Source organism: Lissotriton helveticus, chromosome 11 (genome assembly GCF_964261635.1).
Source record: "Lissotriton helveticus chromosome 11, aLisHel1.1, whole genome shotgun sequence".
In the NCBI taxonomy this organism is placed as follows: Eukaryota; Metazoa; Chordata; class Amphibia; order Caudata; family Salamandridae; genus Lissotriton; species Lissotriton helveticus.
This window is the reverse complement of record NC_136072.1, coordinates 115498919-115521790: the sequence shown is the minus strand read 5'-3', so window position 1 is coordinate 115521790 and position 22872 is coordinate 115498919. Positions and strand designations below refer to the sequence as shown.

The 22872-nt window shown below is 44.4% G+C and overlaps 1 protein-coding gene across 7 annotated transcripts in view; it reads right to left on the bottom strand.

Moving 5' to 3' along the window:
• Nucleotides 1-22872, bottom strand: part of FXR1 (FMR1 autosomal homolog 1) — a 343266-nt gene that overhangs the window by 215120 nt on the left and 105274 nt on the right. For all 7 annotated transcript variants that reach the window (XM_078665656.1, XM_078665660.1, XM_078665655.1 and 4 more), the window contains exons 2-5: nt 8774-8826; nt 8600-8693; nt 602-673; nt 3-151 (exon numbers count right to left, since the gene is read on the bottom strand). In XM_078665656.1, coding sequence (XP_078521782.1) covers nt 3-151; nt 602-673; nt 8600-8693; nt 8774-8826 — 368 coding nt within the window. The remainder of the gene's footprint in view (nt 1-2; nt 152-601; nt 674-8599; nt 8694-8773; nt 8827-22872) is intronic.

The window sequence follows — 22872 nt, the reverse complement described above, 5'->3', positions numbered from 1 at the left end:
ACGCTTCTCTTAAATCTTCAGGGACATCCACCGTACATTTAAAAAAGGAATTCTGTGAAACAGGCTTATTTTGATTGACAGGTCGAAGTCGTTCAAACGTAACTATTTCATTGTAAGTTGCATCACAAGCAGCATACTCAATGACGTAGAACTAAAAATAAAAGAAATGGAAATAAGTCTGAATAAACAGATTGTGATTTTCTAAAATACTTAGTGCTGGCAAACAATTGATGTCTTTCTTATGCTAAATTCCACATGCAAAAACTCAAACCAAACAGAAAGAATTTGGTTCTAAAGTGATGGTAGTGGATTGAAACGTACTACCCTATTCTATTTTTAACTTTAGATTGGGGTAAAACAGCAAGTTGTCACTAGTCAAATTATATCCAATTAAGCCATTTCTGGAAAACACACTTTTTAAGAACCCAGGAGATTAGATTGCAGTAAGTGTCATAATGTAGGGCTTGGACTACAACACCTTCTGCAAAATGTACTTTTTGAGGCCAATTAATTTTACATTTTTTTCTGTAGTAGACTTCTTTTTCAATGGAGGTAATGATAAATCATAATAAACTAGAAACCAGTTACAAAAATGACATACCTCTCCTTTCATCATTCGAACTTTAGCCAGCCACCATCCACATGGCTCCTGGTCATTTGCTCTGGAGTATACCTTGGTAAACAAAAACATGCATATTAGCCTCGCTTACATTTACAAAAGGTGTGCTGTCGGTACCGTACATGAGTGAAGGGAACTAAATAGAAAAAGTGGTGCTGCCAAATGATTGTACTACGGCTGCCATTATTGCCGGGAAAGGTGCATAATATTGCACGGTTCATACAGCAGGATTAAAAAAACTTGACTACTGCTCTTCAAATGGTTGGGGTAGAGAGAAGAGGAAAACGTTGTGTCCCACCTTTGGAGCCTTCCTCCAAAACCACTCCTCTAGCCAGAGGAACATGGTGAGGGAGCAGACTATAGCAGTGTGTTCTGCTTCTACATATACCTTAAAAGCTGGGGTCCTAAAAAAAAAACTAAGGCTCTTTCGCGAGTGGGGCGGACAGGGAAAAGCTATTTAACATATCTAATAAACACAGACACTGCAGTGTGATGTATTTACTGGGAAATACCTCCAAATCCAAGTTTTTTCCTTGGAAAATGGTGTAACAAGGGATTCAGTACTCACTGCACCAAATTCTTCATGTATAGATATGCACTGGGCATTACCACACAGTACCTTTCAGTAAGTTTGACCTGTCTACATTTCTCAGGGTTCAATTACTGGAGAGAACAGTAATGAAAATAGAACTCACAATTCAGACAGGAATAGTAACAGGATTTAGTGCACATATTGGAATTTGAAGGCCAACTCATGATTGGGCCTCAGTAACAGATTTCCACATATGTGAAAATAGATCACACAGACAGAGGAGCGAAAAAGGGAACAAATTGACGAGAGAGCAAATAAAGAGGAAGATGAAGCAGGAGAAAAGATAAGAGTGTGAGGAGATAAGTGAGAATACAGATAGCAAGAAGAAATTAAGAATGTGAGGTGAGAGACGGATGGAGAGTAGAGACAAGCACAAAGAGTAGAGAGCAAAATAAATTGGAGTGTGAAGAAAAATTAGGATGAAAAGATATTAGAGGGTGTAGGAAACTAGGCTTTTGTTGCAGTAACCCCCCACCTTTAGCGCACTTTTTGCCTGGTATGTGATGCAACTTTGACTGATGTGTACTGGGTTCCTGCTAACCAGGGCCCCAGTACCAGTGTTCTTTCCCTAAAAATGGTCAACTGTTTCCCCCAATTGGCAATACATTTAGCACCTTATGCAAGTCCCTAGTAAATGGTACCCTGGTCCCCAAGGGTAGCAGCATGAACTGTGCTACCCGAAGGACCCCTCTCCAAGCACATGTAGGGCTGCTATCACAGGCTGTGTGTAAATGTATTGCGACTTATATAGCGCACGTATCACCCGAAGGTATCAAGGAGCTTGCTTAGGGAACCCGTCCTGGTATTCCCCTGTGAGATACCCCGGCAGGGTATCCACAAGGTGAAAGCCAGGCATCCCGCCGCGAGGGGCCGTAGTGGAGATTAAGCAAGCTATTGCCCAGAGTCGCAGAGTGTGATCCCGTGAGTCGAGTAGGCACCGGAGCGAGAATTGTCGAGTCCGTGGAATTTTGAGCCCGAGATCCGCCGAGGCGGGGAATCGAACCCTGGTCCACGGCCGATCTCAGCTTCCGGGTCTGCCGCCTCTAACCACTGAGCCACACTTCTCCACTGTGTCTGTGACAAAAGTGGAAACACGACATGTCAAACATCCCTATGTGCCATGTCCCCGAACACTGCATGTAATATTTGCAAGTCATCCCTACAGCAGGCCTGAAAGCCTTAAGGCAGGATGCTGAATATTACATGCGAGGGCATACCTGCATGAGCAGATATGCCTCTGTGCTGGTCAGTCGTATTACTGCCAGTACAAGTGACCAGGGAAGCCAATTTAAAACATGTGCTGGACACTGGTGAAAACAAATTCCCCAGCTATGTGATGGCTTTATTTAAAATAGGGATGTTTAGTATCAAACATCTGGTATTGGTAAACCCACAATGATGCCAGTGTTGAATTTACCAATACATGCACCCTGAGGGCACCTTAAAGGTGCCGCCTGAAAAACCTACCAGCCTCTAGTGTACTTGATGACTGTTTTCTGCCAGCCCACCAACCGAGAAGCTGTTCTGACCTACTAGGATCAGCGCCTTTTTGTCTCATGAGACCCAGAACATATGACTGTCCAGGAAGAGGTTACAACACCACCTCTCACAGGACGCCCTGCGGATTAGCCTTCCTTGGTCAACAAGCCTCAAAAGTCTGCCGCCTTTGAAATACAAATTTGGCTCTACCTCGCAGGAGAGGAAGCCGACCCCTTTGTCCAGGTCCCCCTTGGCACCTGGATAGGTGGGTAAATTAGCTAGTCGGGTAGGCGTGCCACCTCTAGACTAGTACCAACCCAATTTTTCAAATGTAGCCATCTTTATGATGGCATATTTAAAAGTCTGGGGCAGGGCTATGCCCACTTTCCACAGGAAGTGGCCATATATGGGGCGTTGTGACCCCAAGGGTCAGTAGCATATTGGCTCCCCTAACAGTCCTAAATTCAGTATTTAGGGGAGTGCCTGGCACCAGAGAAGCAGAACCTGACGACCTAAGAAGAGAGAGGACACTAAAGAGCTGCAAAAGCAGATAGGAGAGAAGCAGCAGCTGCATCCCTCTTCTAAAACTGTGCCAAAGTCACCTCGCCCTGCAGCGGTTGACTCCAGAAACCTGGGAGGACAGTTTGCCTTTGAAAAAGACTCACTACCTCCCGCTAACAGCAGACGTGTTCTGAAGAAAGACCAAAAGAGAAGACTCTGTGGTCTCTGGAACATCCAGAACCGACTCCTGAAGCCGCCACTGCACCTGTCGCTTCCAGCCCGAGCTGAAGTGGGCCACCAGTGTCAATAAGGTCCCCCAGCCCTTCAGAGCTCAAGTCCATCATGGTTTCACCCCTCCTGTACACCCTGACATCACCTCCATCCTCTGCATGAAGGAGACCTCAACCGCGACTGCTCTGGTAAGGAAAAATGCAATGTCTAAGGAAACTCCTTCACCTGTCGCCCCTGGGCCTATGAGAAGTGTGCCATAGATGTTCTCCTCGTCACCGAGCATCGCAAGGAAGAGAGGAAATGGTAAAATAAAGATGCAAATGTGAGAAGATGGCAGACAAGGTTGAATTAAGAAGAGAAAAGAGTGGAGCTAGGAACAATTCAGTGAATGAAAGACCAGGCTGATCAGAGAGAAGGGTAATGAGCAAGAAAATGGGGAATTGAAAGACGAATGTACCGCCGTCTAGGAAACAATCAAAGGAGCCATAATAGGCTGTGTCAATGTTGTAGTATCACACTTAAAGTGTAAAAAAAAAAAAAAAGGAGCGGAGGTGGAAGTACAGTACTTAAGAAAACCTACATCAAGTAGCACAAGTAAAATTGTGAAATCAGCAAGCTGGACTAGAACAAGCCAACAAGATAAAATTTGCATCACAAAGTACGTAATATGACCAGGGCGACAAGACTGGTAAATTAATCCACTGGTTAAGCCATAAAGGTGAAAATGATAGACACAAAAGCCCGCTCTAAAGTTGTGGGGATATACTCCTAACTCTCGAAGAGGAAACAGTCAGTGACTTCATCCAATAATACTTTTCCTTACATGACCCCACAGAACCCACTTCACAAGAACTCATACATGCTTATTTGTCCACACTAAACCTACCACGCCTCTCAATGGAAGACAGATCCTTGTTAGATGATATCTTAGCATTGGAAGAATTAAGAAAGGCTATCACACAAATGACGTCAATTAAAATACTGGATCCCAATGTGTTTACAGACAAATTCATTAAATAACTGACAAGCTCTATGACACAGCATGTCCATGCAGTATATAAAACTGTATGAAAGACATAAGCGAGGTACATATTGAAGTTATTTTGAAACCAAAGAGATGTCAATATGCCTCCAATAAGACATTCTCCATCATCAACAATAAGATGCTGGAAAAACACCTATTCAAGATGATCAGAAACTAGATCAACCACGACCACAGAGGCTATATGGCACACCGGTCTACATGTCACAACACCCAATGGTTTTTTAACCCAGTAACCCTGGCAGACCGACTGAGAGAACCAGTAGCACTTTTAATAATAGATTATGAGAACGCATCCGATACCCTCTTGGGAGACTACTGGTTCTCACTTCTTCCCAACGTGGGATATGGCGTAAATTTCATGTGAAATAAACACCTACTGTAGAAAGGGCTGACTGCACAGGTGAAAATAGGGGGCATCCTATAGTATTCCTTACCTATCTAGAGATCAACCTGCAAGGGATGCCTGGTGTTGCCCCTACTGTTCGCCCTGGCCATTAAACCACTAATGTGAATGGTCAGATAGGCTACAAGGCCCACAGGGTTCGGCTAGCTGTCAACAAGGGAGGATAAAGTATACTTATATGCCATTGACGACCTGATATATTTCAGTAATCACCTAATGAGAGGACCACAATACGCGAATTCTTGATGAATTTTGCAAACATTTTTGGCTGAGGGCAACACGGACTAAATATGGACTCTTCCATCGCTGTTCCACTACAGCACACACTATCAGAATGACTAGGGCAGGCTTACAAGTAGATGCGCACTGCTTCAGATAGCTGGTCATTAAAGTGGCTAACGAAGAAACTGTGATCAGACTCGAAAATATACCACCCCTGTATGGCTGTCTTACAAGTCATCTTTTCCCACTGATCTATTCTCCCACTATCGCTAATGGGGAAAGTCATCCTCATTAAGTTGATAATCCTCCACTAAATAATATACATCCTAAAAAAACTATCCATATCAGCTTCCAATTAGGAGTGAGTGAAATTCATGTAATCTGTTTTCACATACTTGCGTGAATTACCAAAAATAACTCAAACTATTCTGTAACGATAAACTTGAATTTAGGGCTATATTTTAGCAGGAAATGCGAATGGACAAGAGTGTGCTTTTCACCTTAAAAATATACACCTACAAACAAGCACTGCTAACAGCTGCTTGTAATGTGGTTGTTTGCGTTCTTCTAATGCTTACATTTTATCATGGGGCATAATTTCAGGAATTCCACATAGTAACTGTAAGGAGAAATTCGCCAATGCAATGGACACTTTGCCCTGGCCTTCCTTTAAGAAATCTTACATCTCTGAAGAGATCCTTTTTAGGCAGGTTGGACACTCGAGAGTTGCTATGACAAAATGCTGTAAATCTACATATGAAGGGGCCTAAGGTAAGGATGACCCAACATCCTACAATAGGTCCTCACAATTAATGATGATTAATGATTTGACTATATGACTCCACATCAGACCTAACACACAACAGAGTTACTGATGATTCTCTCCCCTTCATTATAAAGTCAGGGGCAAACCACTCCTATCACATTTCCACCCCCCCCCCCAACTCGAGTACTGCATGATACACTGAAGGCTACCTTCACACTATAGATGGTTCTAATAAACCCATAAACGAAACCCCACTCAAGGTGATAAATTGTTTCGCACAGGTTACAGCTCTGTTGGGTTTTAAAGCATGTGAACAATTGGGTATTTTATTCTTGGAAACATAGCCTTCTCGAAGCAGGTCAAATCCTTTGTGACAATACATCAGGAATTCTAATTCTTGTATCCCCAATTTTTACATGCAGTTCCGGTGTGTTATCACACCATATCTAACTGGCAGTGAGGATGCTCCCATCTGTAGTCCTCTGGAAGTTAAAATAACCATGACCCAACTTCTTTTAAGAGGCAGAACAGCAGGGATATACAGGACTCTTATTATAAATACCTCAGGCACATTCAATAAGCCGAGGGAGGCAACAGAGAAGGATCTGAGCACAAATGAAGATGATGCATGGACATTTGTGCTGATAGTTTCTAGAGAAATTACGATCTCTACCAAATATCTCCAAATACAATTTACAAATCTAAGCAAGTGGGTGATTTAATCCCGCAACGACTATGGAGAATAAAGCAAGTCCACTACCGGTCCCAGGTGTCAAACAGAGTAAGGAAATTTTCTCCATATGCTCTGGCCCAGCAAAGTTATCCTCACCCTTTTGTGGAAGGCACGATGGATATGACTCAAGCACTTTTAGGGCCCCCAATCTGCTTATATACCAAAGCAGCAACTCTGAATATCCTGGAAGATAAAATCCTACTAAGATTAGGACTGGTCCAGAGAAAGATTCTGCCCAAACCACGAGGATGTTTACAGTCTGTAGCATCCCAAAAGAGAAAGCTGGGCAAAAGATGTATTATCTTAGAACTCACTATATATGAAGACTGAAGCTGCCCCCAGAAATTCCAGAAAATTTGAAAAAAATAGGCAGTATACTGAGAGAGGGAAGAGAAGGATACATAGACGTATGAAGCTCAATGTTTAAGGGGTCAATTTGTGAGGTTCATCCCAATGTTAAACCCCATAATGAGAGAACACAGGTATGAAATATTCAAAACATGTAGCAATGTGAATGCTTAAAGAGTGATGTCTGCAAAGGTGCTGATTACCATTTACTGTTTATGTCTTGGTCCTCTTCTTATTACATGATGGCATTGCACACAAAATACCAATAAAGAAAACGATTCTAAAAAGAATATTAAGAAGGGGAAGCTGGAGAGAAGGAAAACAGGAAAAAAAGAGGGGCAACTATAGAGGAAGAAGCTACGGTAGTAATGATTGATAGCTGAAAAATGAGAGGTAAGAGGAAGTGAAAGAGAAGAGATGAAATGGAAAGTTAATCATAATAGAAAAAGAAGGTCTTCAATGACATAGCAGTTTGAAAAGAGGTTCCACAGAAAATCATACGTAAATAAAGGGGGTAGTTGCAGAAGTAGCAGGCAGGAGGTGGGGAGGTAGACAGGTCAGGAAAGTTTGGGAGGAAATAAAAAAATTTTTTTTTAAAAAAGATTGCAAGTCAGGCTCAAAGTACAATTTAGGGTAGCATTCACTGTTCGAACCCAGCAGTCGCTGTGTTTTATATTACGAAAGGGCAAGGCTTATTGGTTAGTTGTTTAGTGGTTTTGAATTCCAATTTGGCGAGGACCGCTCTATGGATAACTGTCAAAGTAATAATCAATATCGTGGACACAATTTTCCTAATGAAGACTACTAAAGATAGGAGTAAATCAAACTCATTGAGCAGCATTTTTGTCTGCCGACTTACAACCACCTCATTTGTCATTTGAGACAGCACAAGTAAAGTAAGTAAGTTATCCTAAGAAATATCAAAGTGTGGCCAAAGTGTGGAGAAGTGTGGCTCACTGGTTAGAGGCAGACCCGGACGCTGAGATCAGACCCTGGACCAGGGTTCAATTCCCGACGCGGCAGGGTCTTGAGCCCAAAATGTCCACGGACTCGGTAATTCTCGCTTCGGTGCCTACTCGAATCACAGGTTCACACTCTGCAACTCTGGGCAATAGCTTGCTTAATCTCCACTACGGCCCCCCGCGGCGGGATGCCTGGCTTTCACCTTGGGGATACCCAGTAGGGGCTATCTCACAGGGAAAAACCAGGACGGGTTCCCAATGCAAAGCGCTTTGAGACCTGGCGGTGATATTGCGCTATATAAAAACCCATCCATCCATCCATCCATCTATAGCTTGAAAGACAATTGAGGACAGTATGTGAGAATGGTGATCTGTTGTAGGCTTAATCTGGATGATGCAGGAATTGACATCAGAGATGTCCTCCTTGGTGACGGGGGTCCACCGGAAATGAACCAAGAGGCTATCAAAGGTAAATAACCCTTCTGTTTAAGTGAAGTGGAAGCTAACACTGGTGTTCCCTCGCAAATCAGGAATACTACAACTTTGTGGATGGAAAATAACCGGTTCAAAGATCTTTGATAGGTAGTCTTTTTATGGGTTGTTCTTTAGCGGCTTTTCCGGTAACATCTGCAATTGAGTCTACTTTAGTGAGGCCAATGAACTTCATTTTGCTGTTTAGAATTATATTTGATACTCACCTCTACTTCCTCTCCTTCAATAATTTCTTTTTTGATATCAGGAGGAGGCGGTAATCTGACTTCATTAAATGGAACCTGTCGTTCTGGTTGCCAGCTGTAAAGTGAATTGTAGTATCAGAAACCAATATATTAACATTACAAACAAAGCATACCGTAAAAGAAAATTATACTTACTTGTTTTCAAAAACTACTGTGAGTGAATCCTCATGTACGTCTTTGATGAATCCCTGAAACATGAAGAACAGCCTGCTTAGTCGGAACTCTTAGACCATCATAAAAGAGCTTGCAGCACAAATGCGGTCTGAGAAAAAACAAAGTTTTTCATAACTGGAAAAACTTCTTTAGCATTTGAATGATCTGGATGAAAGTTTCGAATTTGTGTTCAAACATACATGGTTATTTCTAATGGGGAAACAGTTCATGCAACCGTCCAGATCACACATCAGAACCTAGAAACACAAGTTTTCTAACCACATAGGATGCACAATATTTAATCCCAAAAGTAAAATCTAATATGGAGAGAGAATATAAATGAACCTACATTGAATTGAATTGAAGAACTATTGAAATTCAGAAAGGGTTAGTGCAGTATTGGGAGTATCCATGTCAACGTCTTTGGGTTTGATTTAAAAGGTTTGGTTTTAAAGGAACCCTAAAAATAAAACTTGAGAAACCAAATGTATTTTTTGTTGACTGATGGAAATCGTAACCTGCCATTTGAATAAGCAAATAAATGCATTCAAATATTTTAGTTTCTTATTAAAGAGAAAACTCGAATTTGATTGATACAGTTAGAGCAGCACACAATTAACAAGAACTTTAAATCCGAATCAACAGAACTGCTAACTTAAAACCAACACCTCTGCATCAACATTAGTTCTCTCTCATTGGTAGATTAAATGGATTAACATGATTGATAGAATGATTATTTAGTATCATACGAGGCTAGTGGAATGATTTGCGTAAAAACAAAGCGCTCAGGACAAAAAAAACTGCTGCAAATGCATTCATCAAGACTACACAATTCTGGCTTAAGTGCCAAATTTCCCAATCATGACTACACAAATACTATATTTCTTCCATTTGCACTACAAGAGATAGTGCAACACAAATAATAAGCTATAGCGGAAAAGATGAGCTCATATGGAAACTACTAATGACAACTACTGAAGCCTAAATCATTTTAATTTAAAGCATTGGAAATTTACCAGGGCTTTCTTTTAACATATGGGCAATGGTTCCGATGTAGCATGCATGTCTTCAGACTATGTTGAATAAAGCATTGGAAATTTACCAGGGCTTTCTTTTTAACATATGGGCAATGGTTCCGATGTAGCATGCATGCCTTCTGACTATGTTGAATAAAGCATTGGAAATTTACCAGGGCTTTCTTTTTAACATATGGGCAATGGTTCCGATGTAGCATGCATGCCTTCTGACTATGTTGAATAAAGCATTGGAAATTTACCAGGGCTTTCTTTTTAACATATGGGCAATGGTTCCGATGTAGCATGCATGCCTTCTGACTATGTTGAATAAAGCATTGGAAATTTACCAGGGCTTTCTTTTAACATATGGGCAATGGTTCCGATGTAGCATGCATGCCTTCTGACTATGTTGAATAAAGCATTGGAAATTTACCAGGGCTTTCTTTTTAACATATGGGCAATGGTTCCGATGTAGCATGCATGTCTTCAGACTATGTTGAATTTGTTTGTGTTAGCTAGTTTGGTCACTTCAGTTACTGAAAGATCCAATTTTAGTGTCTACCTACTCGGTGTGTCTGACAATGTCGAATAGAAAATATCCTCCCTATTTCACTTCCTAAGAGCAGAATGGCATTCAAATGGGAGTACATGCTTAAAAAATGCTACATGCCATGTTAGATAGAATTTTACCTCTAAAGTCTACATTTTTTTTTATTTAGCTCGAATGCTGGTGTTCAATCCGCAATGAACACTGCTTACAGAACAGATAAGCAGAGAGATGGCATGGGGCATCGTATCACACAGCTCTGTCCATGTGGAGAAGAATTACCACCCAGATCATAAGGTTAACAAGCATTGGCAAAAGTAATTGGTTCTCATCTATGTGAGATCCTCTGTCTTTGTCAATGTGTTTTTTAGCAATGTTGTACAGCACAACTAAAAGTTTGGGGGGAGAAGCACTACGTGGTCCGCATTGGTGGTGGCATTTTTTGGGGGCATGAAGGTGTAGGGCAAGCAACAACGGTTTTCAGGGAAAGCAAGGACAGGGGCCAGAGGAAACCGGGCAAGCAACAAAACAGGCGGGATTGGGGCAAGCAACGACGACAGGGAAAGAAACAACTTGGGACGGGGTGGATCCAGCCTGCAAACAAGCACTCTATTGGAGTGCTGCAGGTAAAAATGAAAAAATACCTTTGAAGAAAGTGCGAGCAGTGAAAAGACACTGCACTGGACAAATGAGCAGTATTTGGGCCATGCTCCAGCGAAGGAAAACACTAACAAACACACACACACACCACAAACACACACACAAACAAACTCACAAACAAACTCACAAACAAACCCACAAACAAACCCACAAACAAACCCACAAACAAACCCACAAACAAACCCACAAAGAGGGAAAAACACAAAGGGGAAGTGAAGCCAGCATGCACGGACCAAAGAGAAGCAATGAAATGTGAAAGACTAAGCTAACTAATGGCAATAATGGGTGTACTCGGTGGACCCGGGAAACCTGAGAGGACTGCGGTGGATCGCTGTAAAATTTCAGCAACATTTAGATGCTGTGGAATTCTCAGGACCAAGCCAGGAGGAAGACCAGTCCATGTTTTTACAGTCAGTGCCTGTGCACTCAGTGGCCGAGACGGGGCAGCAGCAGGAGGTGAAGCGGCAAAGCAAGGAGCGAAGTAACGAGGCGGCAGACGCCCCCCCCTCCCCGAGCCGATCCTGAGTGGCGGCGGTGAAGCAGGAGGGCTACCCATTTATTTATTTATTTATGCATTTTTATATAGCGCGGACTTTACCCGAAGGCGTCAGAGCGCTTCACAATAGGAACACAAATGATACATGATGAGAACATTACACAGGAACTGATTACAAAAGTAGACGTTACGTTACATAAGGTAAAAGTGACAATTGTGAGCAAATAAAACACATGAGGTAGTAAAAATTGTGAGCAACCAAAAATACATGAGGTAGTAAAGAGTGCACAAGAGGAAAAAGTGACAAGTGTGCAGGATATAAGAGAAAACAAAGTATAGTTTGAGGTATAATACTGCAATATGAGCTAGACACTCAGGCACAGGAAACAAGCGTTACGTAGGCAAAGGTGGCACTTGTGCAGGTATCAAAGGCAAAAACATGAGAGGTAGCAAACCGTGTGTTACAAGGGCCAAGTGGTGTGTGCATGTTACAAAAGGGTACCAAACACAAGTACATGGGAAATACTGCATAAAGAAAGTCAGGCATTCCAACCACAAGAACACACTGGGAAAGCACTTCCAAGGTGAGTAGGTTTTTCAGTAGTGGGAGGTCTTCCTTCAAATAACAAAGAGGACGTGAATTACTTTTGGAGGTGACTCTGGAGGAGGAGAACTTTGAGGTCCCTTTTGAAGGCCTGGGAGGAGGCGGTGGTCCGGAGCTGAGGCGGTAAGAAGTTCCAGATTCTCACTGCGTTGCCGCGAGCCGTAAGCCCCGAGCTTTGAGCCCCTGCGCCGAGAGCCACTGTAGGAGCAACGAACCGCGGCCGGAACATCCGAATAGATTTGTGTGCTTAGTTTGGCAGTTGTGCTCTGGAGTTGTGCTGGGAGCCACGTAACCGGCGATTTACAGCGGGAGGCGCACAGAGGCGATTAGCGGCTGCGTGGAGTCACAGAAGACTGCAGGGGGGGCCGTGAGTGGCTGCAGCGCTCCCTGTCTTGCTTCTGGACCCCCACCCGGTCCCTCATTGCAGCTGGCAGCACCTTTTGCGCTGTTCCCCCCGGTCACGGCGAGAGAGTCACTGTGCTTCTGCTGCTCCTGCTCCCCTTCCTGAACCCGCTCTCTGACCTGCTCCCGCTGCCCTAATCTCCCGCCTTCATTAGCGGCTGGCGGGGTCTAGGGCTGCGGAGGACTATAGAGGACTAGAAAGTGGACTACGGTGTTGTGGCGCTGCGGTGGTCCGTGCAGTGGCCCTCTCTTGGGCCCCCTTTGGCGACCCCCCTCGTGACTCCTGAGCCCCTCCTGTGGCCATGGCTTGTGGCTCGTGGGGGCACGGCTGCAGTCCATCACCATCTCTTCTCGATCCCAGTCCCGTGCCCTTCCTCCACCTTCTTCCTCCACCCCAGCTCCTCACCCCATGCCCACAGTAGCAGCCATCGCAAGGATGTGAGCAGGGCTGCGGCGGAGGGGGGCAGAGGTGGGCAGGTGGGGCGTGGAGGGGCAAGGCAAGGCGAGGGTGAGGTGCCCAGGTGCTGCAGCTGGGACCCGGAAGCAGAGATCAGGCAGAGGGGCCAAGACACCACGGGACCTCTGGATCTGTGAGACCTCTACCATCCTCCACCACTCTTCACAAAATTACCCCCCCCCCCAAAAAAAGGATTGGAGAACAAAAAAAGAAAAAAAAACCTCTTACAAATCAAAAAGTATCAACGATCATCTGCCCCACCAGCATCAGCCCTAACACCTCACTAATACATAGGAGGGGCCGGAAGAACAGAAACAATAAAAGGACACATGCAAAGAACGAATAAGGAAAAACAAGGGAAAACCAGGAAATATAATCCACCCTGTCTGTTAGGGACTCTAGAAAACCGGATACCCTAGAATCATCTAAGGACCAACCGAGGTTCATCTGGTACCAGCAAACAGGCAGGCCCTTAATACGCAACAAAAAAAACCTTTATATCATCAACTCAGCGACTAATCGGTAAAAACAAGTAAATAATCAATAACATCAAATTCCAAACATAACAAAACTACAGCAAAAAAATCAAGGGCCCATATTAATTTAACCTGACCGCCTCAATCCACCAACCTGGTCTACTACTCAAAACATCCAACAGGAATTTCTAGGATCAATTGGGAAGTCTTGCAGGCCTTAAAATATAAATAAATAGAACAAAAATAAAAAATATAAGGGGCACCTGGGATGAGGTCAGGACGAGTAAGGAAAGCCCCATCAAAACTACCCAAAAAAGGTGCAAAGAAAATGGACCTCTGCGACCTTCTGGTAGAACCCCCAATGGCATCATCGCCTCATCAAACATCAGTAAATCAAAGGACAGTATCTGATCCAGGGCCTGCACATACCTATCCAACCGCGAGGAACAAACATCTGGCCCTAAAGAACAATTTAAACCCACAAAAATCAAGGCCTCTCTAAGGGACTACTTTAGGACTACAGTCCCAGCTTCAGCAAGGAAGAATTCTACAAGCACACAGGACAAACAACAGGTAGCCCCCCCCCCACCCCCAGGTACTCGCCCCGGTAGCCTCCGAGCTATGGCCACACCAAATTACTGTTCTGCCAATGATCCACAGTGTTGAGGGAGGGCCCATCGACCTAAGGCAATCTAGCACTTTATCAACAACAGAATCTCTCTGCAAAAGCGGCCTAGAAGCCCAGGATGGGATGGGGCAGTGAGATAAATAACGGTGATGGATCAAGCCCTGATCTTTGGACTGGGTAAGAGTGGTCTGCTTAATTCAGACACTCTGTTCATCACCACCCCCTTTTCTGTATCGTTTTTGGCCACTATAGGTGTGGCAGGGTATACTCAGACATGAGTCCCTTTCTCACTGCTCCATCAGGATTCAAGCAAGCCGGGCCGAAGAGGCTGAAATGCCAGAAACCGGTCCCCGGTAGCTTGTCTCCTTTCTGGTGAAGAATTGGCTTGGTAGTTTGGTCTGCCCTGTTCCCATGATGCACTGGGCCAGGGACAGACTAATTTGCATATAGCCAGGTTCTGAGCTGGGATGGGGCAGTGAGATAAATAACGGTGATGGATCAAGCCCTGATCTTTGGACTGGGTAAGAGTGGTCTGCTTAATTCAGACACTCTGTTCATCACCACCCCCTTTTCTGTATCGTTTTTGGCCACTATAGGTGTGGCAGGGTATACTCAGACATGAGTCCCTTTCTCACTGCTCCATCAGGATTCAAGCAAGCCGGGCCGAAGAGGCTGAAATGCCAGAAACCGGTCCCCGGTAGCTTGTCTCCTTTCTGGTGAAGAATTGGCTTGGTAGTTTGGTCTGCCCTGTTCCCATGATGCACTGGGCCAGGGACAGACTAATTTGCATATAGCCAGGTTCTGAGCTGGGATGGGGCAGTGAGATAAATAACGGTGATGGATCAAGCCCTGATCTTTGGACTGGGTAAGAGTGGTCTGCTTAATTCAGACACTCTGTTCATCACCACCCCCTTTTCTGTATCGTTTTTGGCCACTATAGGTGTGGCAGGGTATACTCAGACATGAGTCCCTTTCTCACTGCTCCATCAGGATTCAAGCAAGCCGGGCCGAAGAGGCTGAAATGCCAGAAACCGGTCCCCGGTAGCTTGTCTCCTTTCTGGTGAAGAATTGGCTTGGTAGTTTGGTCTGCCCTGTTCCCATGATGCACTGGGCCAGGGACAGACTAATTTGCATATAGCCAGGTTCTGAGCTGGGATGGGGCAGTGAGATAAATAACGGTGATGGATCAAGCCATGATCTTTGGACTGGGTAAGAGTGGTCTGCTTAATTCAGACACTCTGTTCATCACCACCCCCTTTTCTGTATCGTTTTTGGCCACTATAGGTGTGGCAGGGTATACTCAGACATGAGTCCCTTTCTCACTGCTCCATCAGGATTCAAGCAAGCCGGGCCGAAGAGGCTGAAATGCCAGAAACCGGTCCCCGGTAGCTTGTCTCCTTTCTGGTGAAGAATTGGCTTGGTAGTTTGGTCTGCCCTGTTCCCATGATGCACTGGGCCAGGGACAGACTAATTTGCATATAGCCAGGTTCTGAGCTGGGATGGGGCAGTGAGATAAATAACGGTGATGGATCAAGCCCTGATCTTTGGACTGGGTAAGAGTGGTCTGCTTAATTCAGACACTCTGTTCATCACCACCCCCTTTTCTGTATCGTTTTTGGCCACTATAGGTGTGGCAGGGTATACTCAGACATGAGTCCCTTTCTCACTGCTCCATCAGGATTCAAGCAAGCCGGGCCGAAGAGGCTGAAATGCCAGAAACCGGTCCCCGGTAGCTTGTCTCCTTTCTGGTGAAGAATTGGCTTGGTAGTTTGGTCTGCCCTGTTCCCATGATGCACTGGGCCAGGGACAGACTAATTTGCATATAGCCAGGTTCTGAGCTGGGATGGGGCAGTGAGATAAATAACAGTGATGGATCAAGCCCTGATCTTTGGACTGGGTAAGAGTGGTCTGCTTAATTCAGACACTCTGTTCATCACCACCCCCTTTTCTGTATCGTTTTTGGCCACTATAGGTGTGGCAGGGTATACTCAGACATGAGTCCCTTTCTCACTGCTCCATCAGGATTCAAGCAAGCCGGGCCGAAGAGGCTGAAATGCCAGAAACCGGTCCCCGGTAGCTTGTCTCCTTTCTGGTGAAGAATTGGCTTGGTAGTTTGGTCTGCCCTGTTCCCATGATGCACTGGGCCAGGGACAGACTAATTTGCATATAGCCAGGTTCTGAGCTGGGATGGGGCAGTGAGATAAATAACGGTGATGGATCAAGCCCTGATCTTTGGACTGGGTAAGAGTGGTCTGCTTAATTCAGACACTCTGTTCATCACCACCCCCTTTTCTGTATCGTCAGTCAACCACAACAGGCTCCCCTCCAACCCTCAGTTCATCATACAACTCCGCTAGAACAAGTTTCATCCAATGTAACATCCCACAGCAACGTCAATCGGCCAACTTTCCAACCATTATTAAATTTAAGCCCATTTTCTCCATCCGTACTTTACTCTTCAACCGATCCTAAATTGGACAAGCTACAAAAGAGTCCAAAAGCCTCATTACTACAGGCCGGGGCCCACTCACAAGCATTTTTAGCATCCCAGTTCAACGAGAATCAGAATACTCTCTGGATAAGGTAAATTAAGGGGAAGAAGCCGACCAAAAGGTCACCCGAGAAGGGTCAAATATTAACATAATTAACAATTCTCTGGACTTATCGTTCTTCAATACCAAACCCAAAGAGCCTGAAAAGCAGGACAGTTCGCCTTCGGCAAACCTTAATAATCTAGGGTCTCAATTATTATAAACCCATCAGACAACGTCAGCTGCACTAACATATCATTCAGACAAGATGGACATGCAGGTGCACCTGCTAAACACACTCGCGGTGTACACTGCCGGGATCGACCAAAAATTGGAGGCGCTCAACGCTCTTATCAAAAAATCCCAAGCCCAAACCCAACTGGTGCAATCAGTGTACTGTTGCTCCCCTATAATCGACTCTCTCTCATCTCTGCCCCAATTCCTTTCAGCCGCCTTAACAGAAATAAAGAAACCCTCGGAGTCCAAGTCACCAGACTCCTCAACTCAGGCTCTAAGCCAGGCATATAAGTCACCCTGCCCGAAAGTACACTCCAGTCCAACTTTTACAAACCCCACAGAGATAGTAGTCGCTTAACTACCCACCATCGAACCATCTAGAAACCATAAATTACACCGGTTGTCGAAAAGGGAAAAGAAAAGACAACGAAAAAGCCGAAATAAACTTAAAATTGGCACAACAACCTCAAATATAAGTAACTCCCCTAGGAGCGACGCAGCACTTCCAGGAAACGTTTCATCGGCCGCATCGGCATTACTTTTAAAAGGAGAACTGACCAGCCCACAACTATTATTGAACCAGTTGCCCCCTCAGACAGAACCCTCAACTGGGACCACTCAGGAGTCAGTGCTACCTCAAGTTCTGGGATACCCTCTCCAGCCATCAATACAAGTAAAATCTAGTTCTAAACATCCATTACCCAAGCACCCAGTATTGGAAGCAGAGCAACATAGTCCTGCAACTATTCAAATGCCAGCCCAGGAAACCAGTCTCCCTCGTCTTCTCATCGTCGAGGAGAACAAATTACGTACACAGAGCACAGTTATAGAATCAGGTCGTGAGCACGATACAAACTCCGCAAACTGCCGCATGTTGGCGCCTACAAATAAAAGTTGTCTCCCACAATCCTTAAATACCAACTATAAAGAATTGCCCCTTTTAGCATTCACTATACCCACATTTTCAAGAAAGCCCCTCGAAGAAAAACTAAAGCAAAAACAGCCAGTAGTGGACAATGAGCCCCGTGAGCCCCCAAGCAGCAACGAGAACACCAAATTGCTGCTCATCCCAGAATTTACTTCGAGAGGCCCTCATGATATCCTTAACCGAGGGAATATATTGAAACTTTTCAAAACCCTACCAGATCTAAACCATCTTCAATCGAGAGATATAATCGCTATCAAATGTATTCCATTTACCGGATCCAACACGGGCGAAGCTACACAAGTAACACTGGTATCACCGGCAACTCAGGATTTGGTCTTGATGAAAATTGACCAATTTAAAACCTGGGGTATAACAATAACAATACCAAGTGCCCCTCGTTACCCCTCAATATTGGAAAACAACCAGGCGGGTACTTTTAGCTCCACCTCAGCCCCCTATTCGGTATTGAGGTCCGCAAGAGGCAGCTCGCCAACTGGAACCCCTGAGTATGCAATTGACCAACGAAATCTTGGTGAAGCAGACTGGTTATGGCTGCCGAGGATTCTATCCAGAAACCAGACCGATTGAACCACCATTAACCATAGTCTGACGATATGCTCCTGAACATCAACGGATTTTGCCTGGAAAAACAATCTCCCGCCATCCTGGAATTTTTAAAAGAATACGACATCCTCCTTTCACAGGAGACATGGGCAGGAGAAAGTATCCCAATAGTAGGCTTTTTGGAGTTTATGACTCCTGCCACCAGGCAGTCCAAGTTCGGCAGGCCAAGTGGCGGTCTCTCGATCTACGTATCAACAAAATTATCCAAATGTATCGAACAGATTAAATTTGAGGAGGACTGGCTCTCTAGAATAATCCTAGGAAGTTCCATTACGAACCCTCAGCTGCTCATCCTCAACGTCTATATTTCCTCCTGCACCACTAAGAAAAAATCCAAAACGGACAGCCTGATCAACTCCATCTGCGATCTAATTGGCAGGTATGGCAGTACACCAAGTATCATTTCAGGTGACTTTAACACTAATCTTTACTGCAATCTTGCCAATGACCCAGGACCGGACCCCCCCAGAATTCCTCCACACTTTGCATCCCAGTCAAGTCCTGTTGGGAACAAATCATCAACATTGGGTGAATATGTGGTAATGCAGTTCAACAGCCTAGGATATACCTTATTGAATGGGCGCTTTTCCTCTGACATTCTTCCTGCATCGGCCCGGTCAGATGGCAGATCCCTTTCGTTTTTGGACTTTACCCTAGGGAGCAGAGAAATACTGCCCTGGATCAAGAACTAGCAAATTGCTCCACAAGGAGAGCGCGATCACCGGGCACAAATAATAACGCTTTCTACTAGCAACCCACATTATCAAGAACTGGCCCCCTCCCATTCAGGCAGTCACATTGAGGACCTAAAGCGGATAAAGTGGTCTGATTCCTCGGCCCCATCCCTGACGGAAAAAAGCAGAGCCTTATTATATAATTCTCTAGAGCTAAATACTCATGTTGTTAGTGGCTGGACCTCTCTTACAAATCTCCTCAACGAACTCCCAATAAGGAGGGGCCCGAGAAACCAAATTTCTCAATTTTACATCTCAAAAGCCACAAGGAAATTAAGAACAGAGAGGAATCGAGCACTCCATCAATCAAGTAAGATCCCCAGCAATAAAACTTACTTCAATAACTACAAGCAAACTCAAGCAGCCTTTAGAATCGCCACACAAAAGGAAAAACTAGAAGCCTCAGATCAATTCTGGCTGAAACTTATCCATGAAAGTAAAAATCCTAACCCGAAGCAATTCTGGTCCCTCGTAAATAGGAGTAAACAAAGTGCAAGTGGATATGGTAGTGCAAACATTAGCGAAGCAGTCTGGAGTAAGTTTTTATCTCTTCACTTCAGGGATACCAACAAAAACGAAGCTTGCAATGATTCTGCCGGCTCTGGCAACCCCATGAGATTTCTTCCGTGACTGGAGAGCTCAAGGCGGGCTCGGTCTGTAAACACTCCATTTGAGGATCTGACACACAAGGAACCAACGAAATTGAGTGATACTTCACCTGAGCACACGGTGTCGCCGGATGCCTTAATAAATAAGATCTCAAGCTTCATAAGGAAAGCCAGAGCCGAAGGAGCCCCCAGCCTGAATGGCCTCCCTCAACCTATGTTCAAATCGGACGTCAGCCTATGGTCAGAATACTTGACTCCCTTATTTCTATACTGCAGTCTAAACAACACGGTCTCAGAATCTTGGCGAGGTGCAGTCATTCACCCAATCTACAAAAGCGGGAAGAGAAACGAGCCAAAAAATTACCGAACTGTAGCACTTCTTGACGTGGAGTCTAAGTACTATGCAAATATTCTACTGGAGGAGCTACAGGCTTGGACCAAATCAACCGGGTGCCTTCCTTTTAACCAGACGGGTTTTGTGGCTAATACCGGTACCACAACCAATTTGCTAACGCTAACCGTCTTGATGGACAAAGCGACCTGCCAACATATCCAGATGCACTGCTGCTTTGTAGACTTCAAAGCAGCCTTCGATCGTGTGCCCAGGGGCCTGTTATGGCAGAAACTAAAATCATGGGGCATCCCACAGCCTCTTCTTCAGGCAATAATTCAACTCCACACGGAAACGTGGATAAGAATCAAGCTGGGCGACAGCTGCCATGTTTCCAGGAAGATCCGAACTGAAACTGGCATCAAACAGGGGTGTGTATTGGCACCACTCCTTTTCAATTTGTTTATATCCGACCTCTCTCCAGCTCTCGACAGTGTAAACTGCCATCCTCCTCAACTCGACGGGACTCGCATCACCAACTTGCTTTACGCCGATGATCTGGTGCTTTTAAGTCACACAAAAGTGGGTCTCCAGAGGCTACTGGATGAATTGCTACCCTATACGACAAGAAACCATCTAGAGCTTAACTTGTCAAAAAACAAAACTATCTCTTTTGGGAATCAAAAAAGGTCTACAGAAAGGTGGTACTTCAATAAAACAAAGTTAGATTCAACCCCCAGTTACAAATACCTGGGCATCTTTTTGGATACAAGAGGCTCTTTTATCAAGCACAAAGTAGCATTAAAAATCAAAGCTCTGTCGTTAGAGGTGGCCGCTGAAAAATTGGTAAAACAGCTACCAGGTCCTAGCCTAACACCCATGCTGAAAGTAATGAAAGCCAAAGTAATCAACTCCCTGACGTACGGACACGAGATCACCAAGGGCACAACCAGTATACTAATAAACAAGATAACAACAACATTTTTTAAAAGAGCCTTTGGGTTGCCAAAATCTGCCTCGCCAGCTCAAGAGAGACTAGAATTGGGACTCCAAGATCACCATGGAGTGGAGGCAGGTGCATTCGTTAAACTGTGTCATAGACTGCGCCGCGCCTGGGAGGGTTCCTTGGAGGCCAGACTGGCACGAAATACAGAAAAATCAGACCAGCCATAAGCATCGGCAATTCCTGGATTACTGCCTACAGTTACTAGGCGCAAAAGAGCTCTGGGATATAAATCCATCTCTCCCGGTGCTAAAGTCCGCCATGAAAAAAAGCGTTAGATTGTGGTCCTTTCACTCGGACAGGGCGATACTCTCAAAGAGGAGACACGGGCTGTAATCGCCAATTTTAAAGTGGGTGTTCAGCCGCTCTACTTGTCGAGCACATACGCACTTTATTGGAAACGCAAGTTTATAGCCTTGAGGATGGGAGAATGGCCCTTTCTGAAGAACCTCCCGGAATGGCGCCGGCCGGGCAGAAGCACGGAATGCAGATTGTGTGGCCACCATTCAGAAACAATAGAACATATCGTCTGTGCATGCCCTGCACTGTTCACAGCCAGACGGTCACTGTTGCAAGGCCAATGTATTATGTTGGGAGTTCGATCTTGCCGCCAAGCAATAATGGCCGCTCTCAACCCGGACAACACCAAGCTAAACATTGGGCTTTCGAAAATTGTCCATTAAGCGTTAAAACTCCTAGAAGCCACACTCCAAAGTCTCCCTATCATAGCAGAGCAGTCGAGTTAACAGATACAACATCCAAATCAGAGACTACAAGAATTCCAGAGTTATGTACTGTATCAGAACATTATCAGATCTTAATGGCCCACCGAATCTTAAGTCATTGTAAATTAATTGTTTTAAAACTTTATCACAGTCATTTCTATTAATTAATTTTTGTCATGCTGTAAATTGTAAATGTTTTTTTAAACCAATCAACAAAGATTATTATTAATGTGGGTGTACTCTAAGCCCCCTATAAGTAAGGCTCCCTGTTTTCCATTTTTACTGCATTTACAGAAAAACACAGAGAGAAAACATTCATTTTCTAGTCTGTATTTATCTTTAAATGTGGATAAAAACGTAAATTGGGTTGCTTTTCGAGTAATTCTAAATACTGTCTGCCATGACTGCCAGGCCAATAGCTGTGTGGGTTGCTAGGTAATGTGGCTAAAAAAGAATGGACTTTTAGTAAAGAGGCTTTAACAGCAGTAGACATGAGCAAATTTGATACTGACATGTCATATTTTCTTATACGTGCATTTATTTATCTTTTGCAGGTATTTAAAGCATTGAAACATAGTAGGTATTCTAACATGAGTGTATATTTACAGGATAAATAAATGTGGAAATATACTAATTTCAGCTTCATTTTTCCACAAAACCCAAAATAATATGGATAAATTTAGCAAAAAATAAATATGGGTTTAATACAGACGGAAATGTTAAAAAAACAAATACCATAAAACCGGGAGCCCTACCTATAAGTAAACCAAATGTCTTGCAAGCGACATCGCATGTACGGTCTAAGGCAAAATCTAATATCTTCTTGGGCGTCCACAAGCATACTGCCAGGAAATCTTAAGCAAAGTGGCTAGGAAGAACATAATGTTTATGCGACTTCTAGGCCTGCGCTCGACGGCCTTTAATAAATGGGCCCCAACAAGCGAGGGGGGAGCATGCAGGCTGTGTAAATACCACTCCGAATCATGGCTGCATCTCCTGTGCTGCTGCCCGGCACTAGCAGCACCTAGGAGGTCCCTTTTGAAACCCTTGTTCCTAAAATGGGGCGCCAGGACG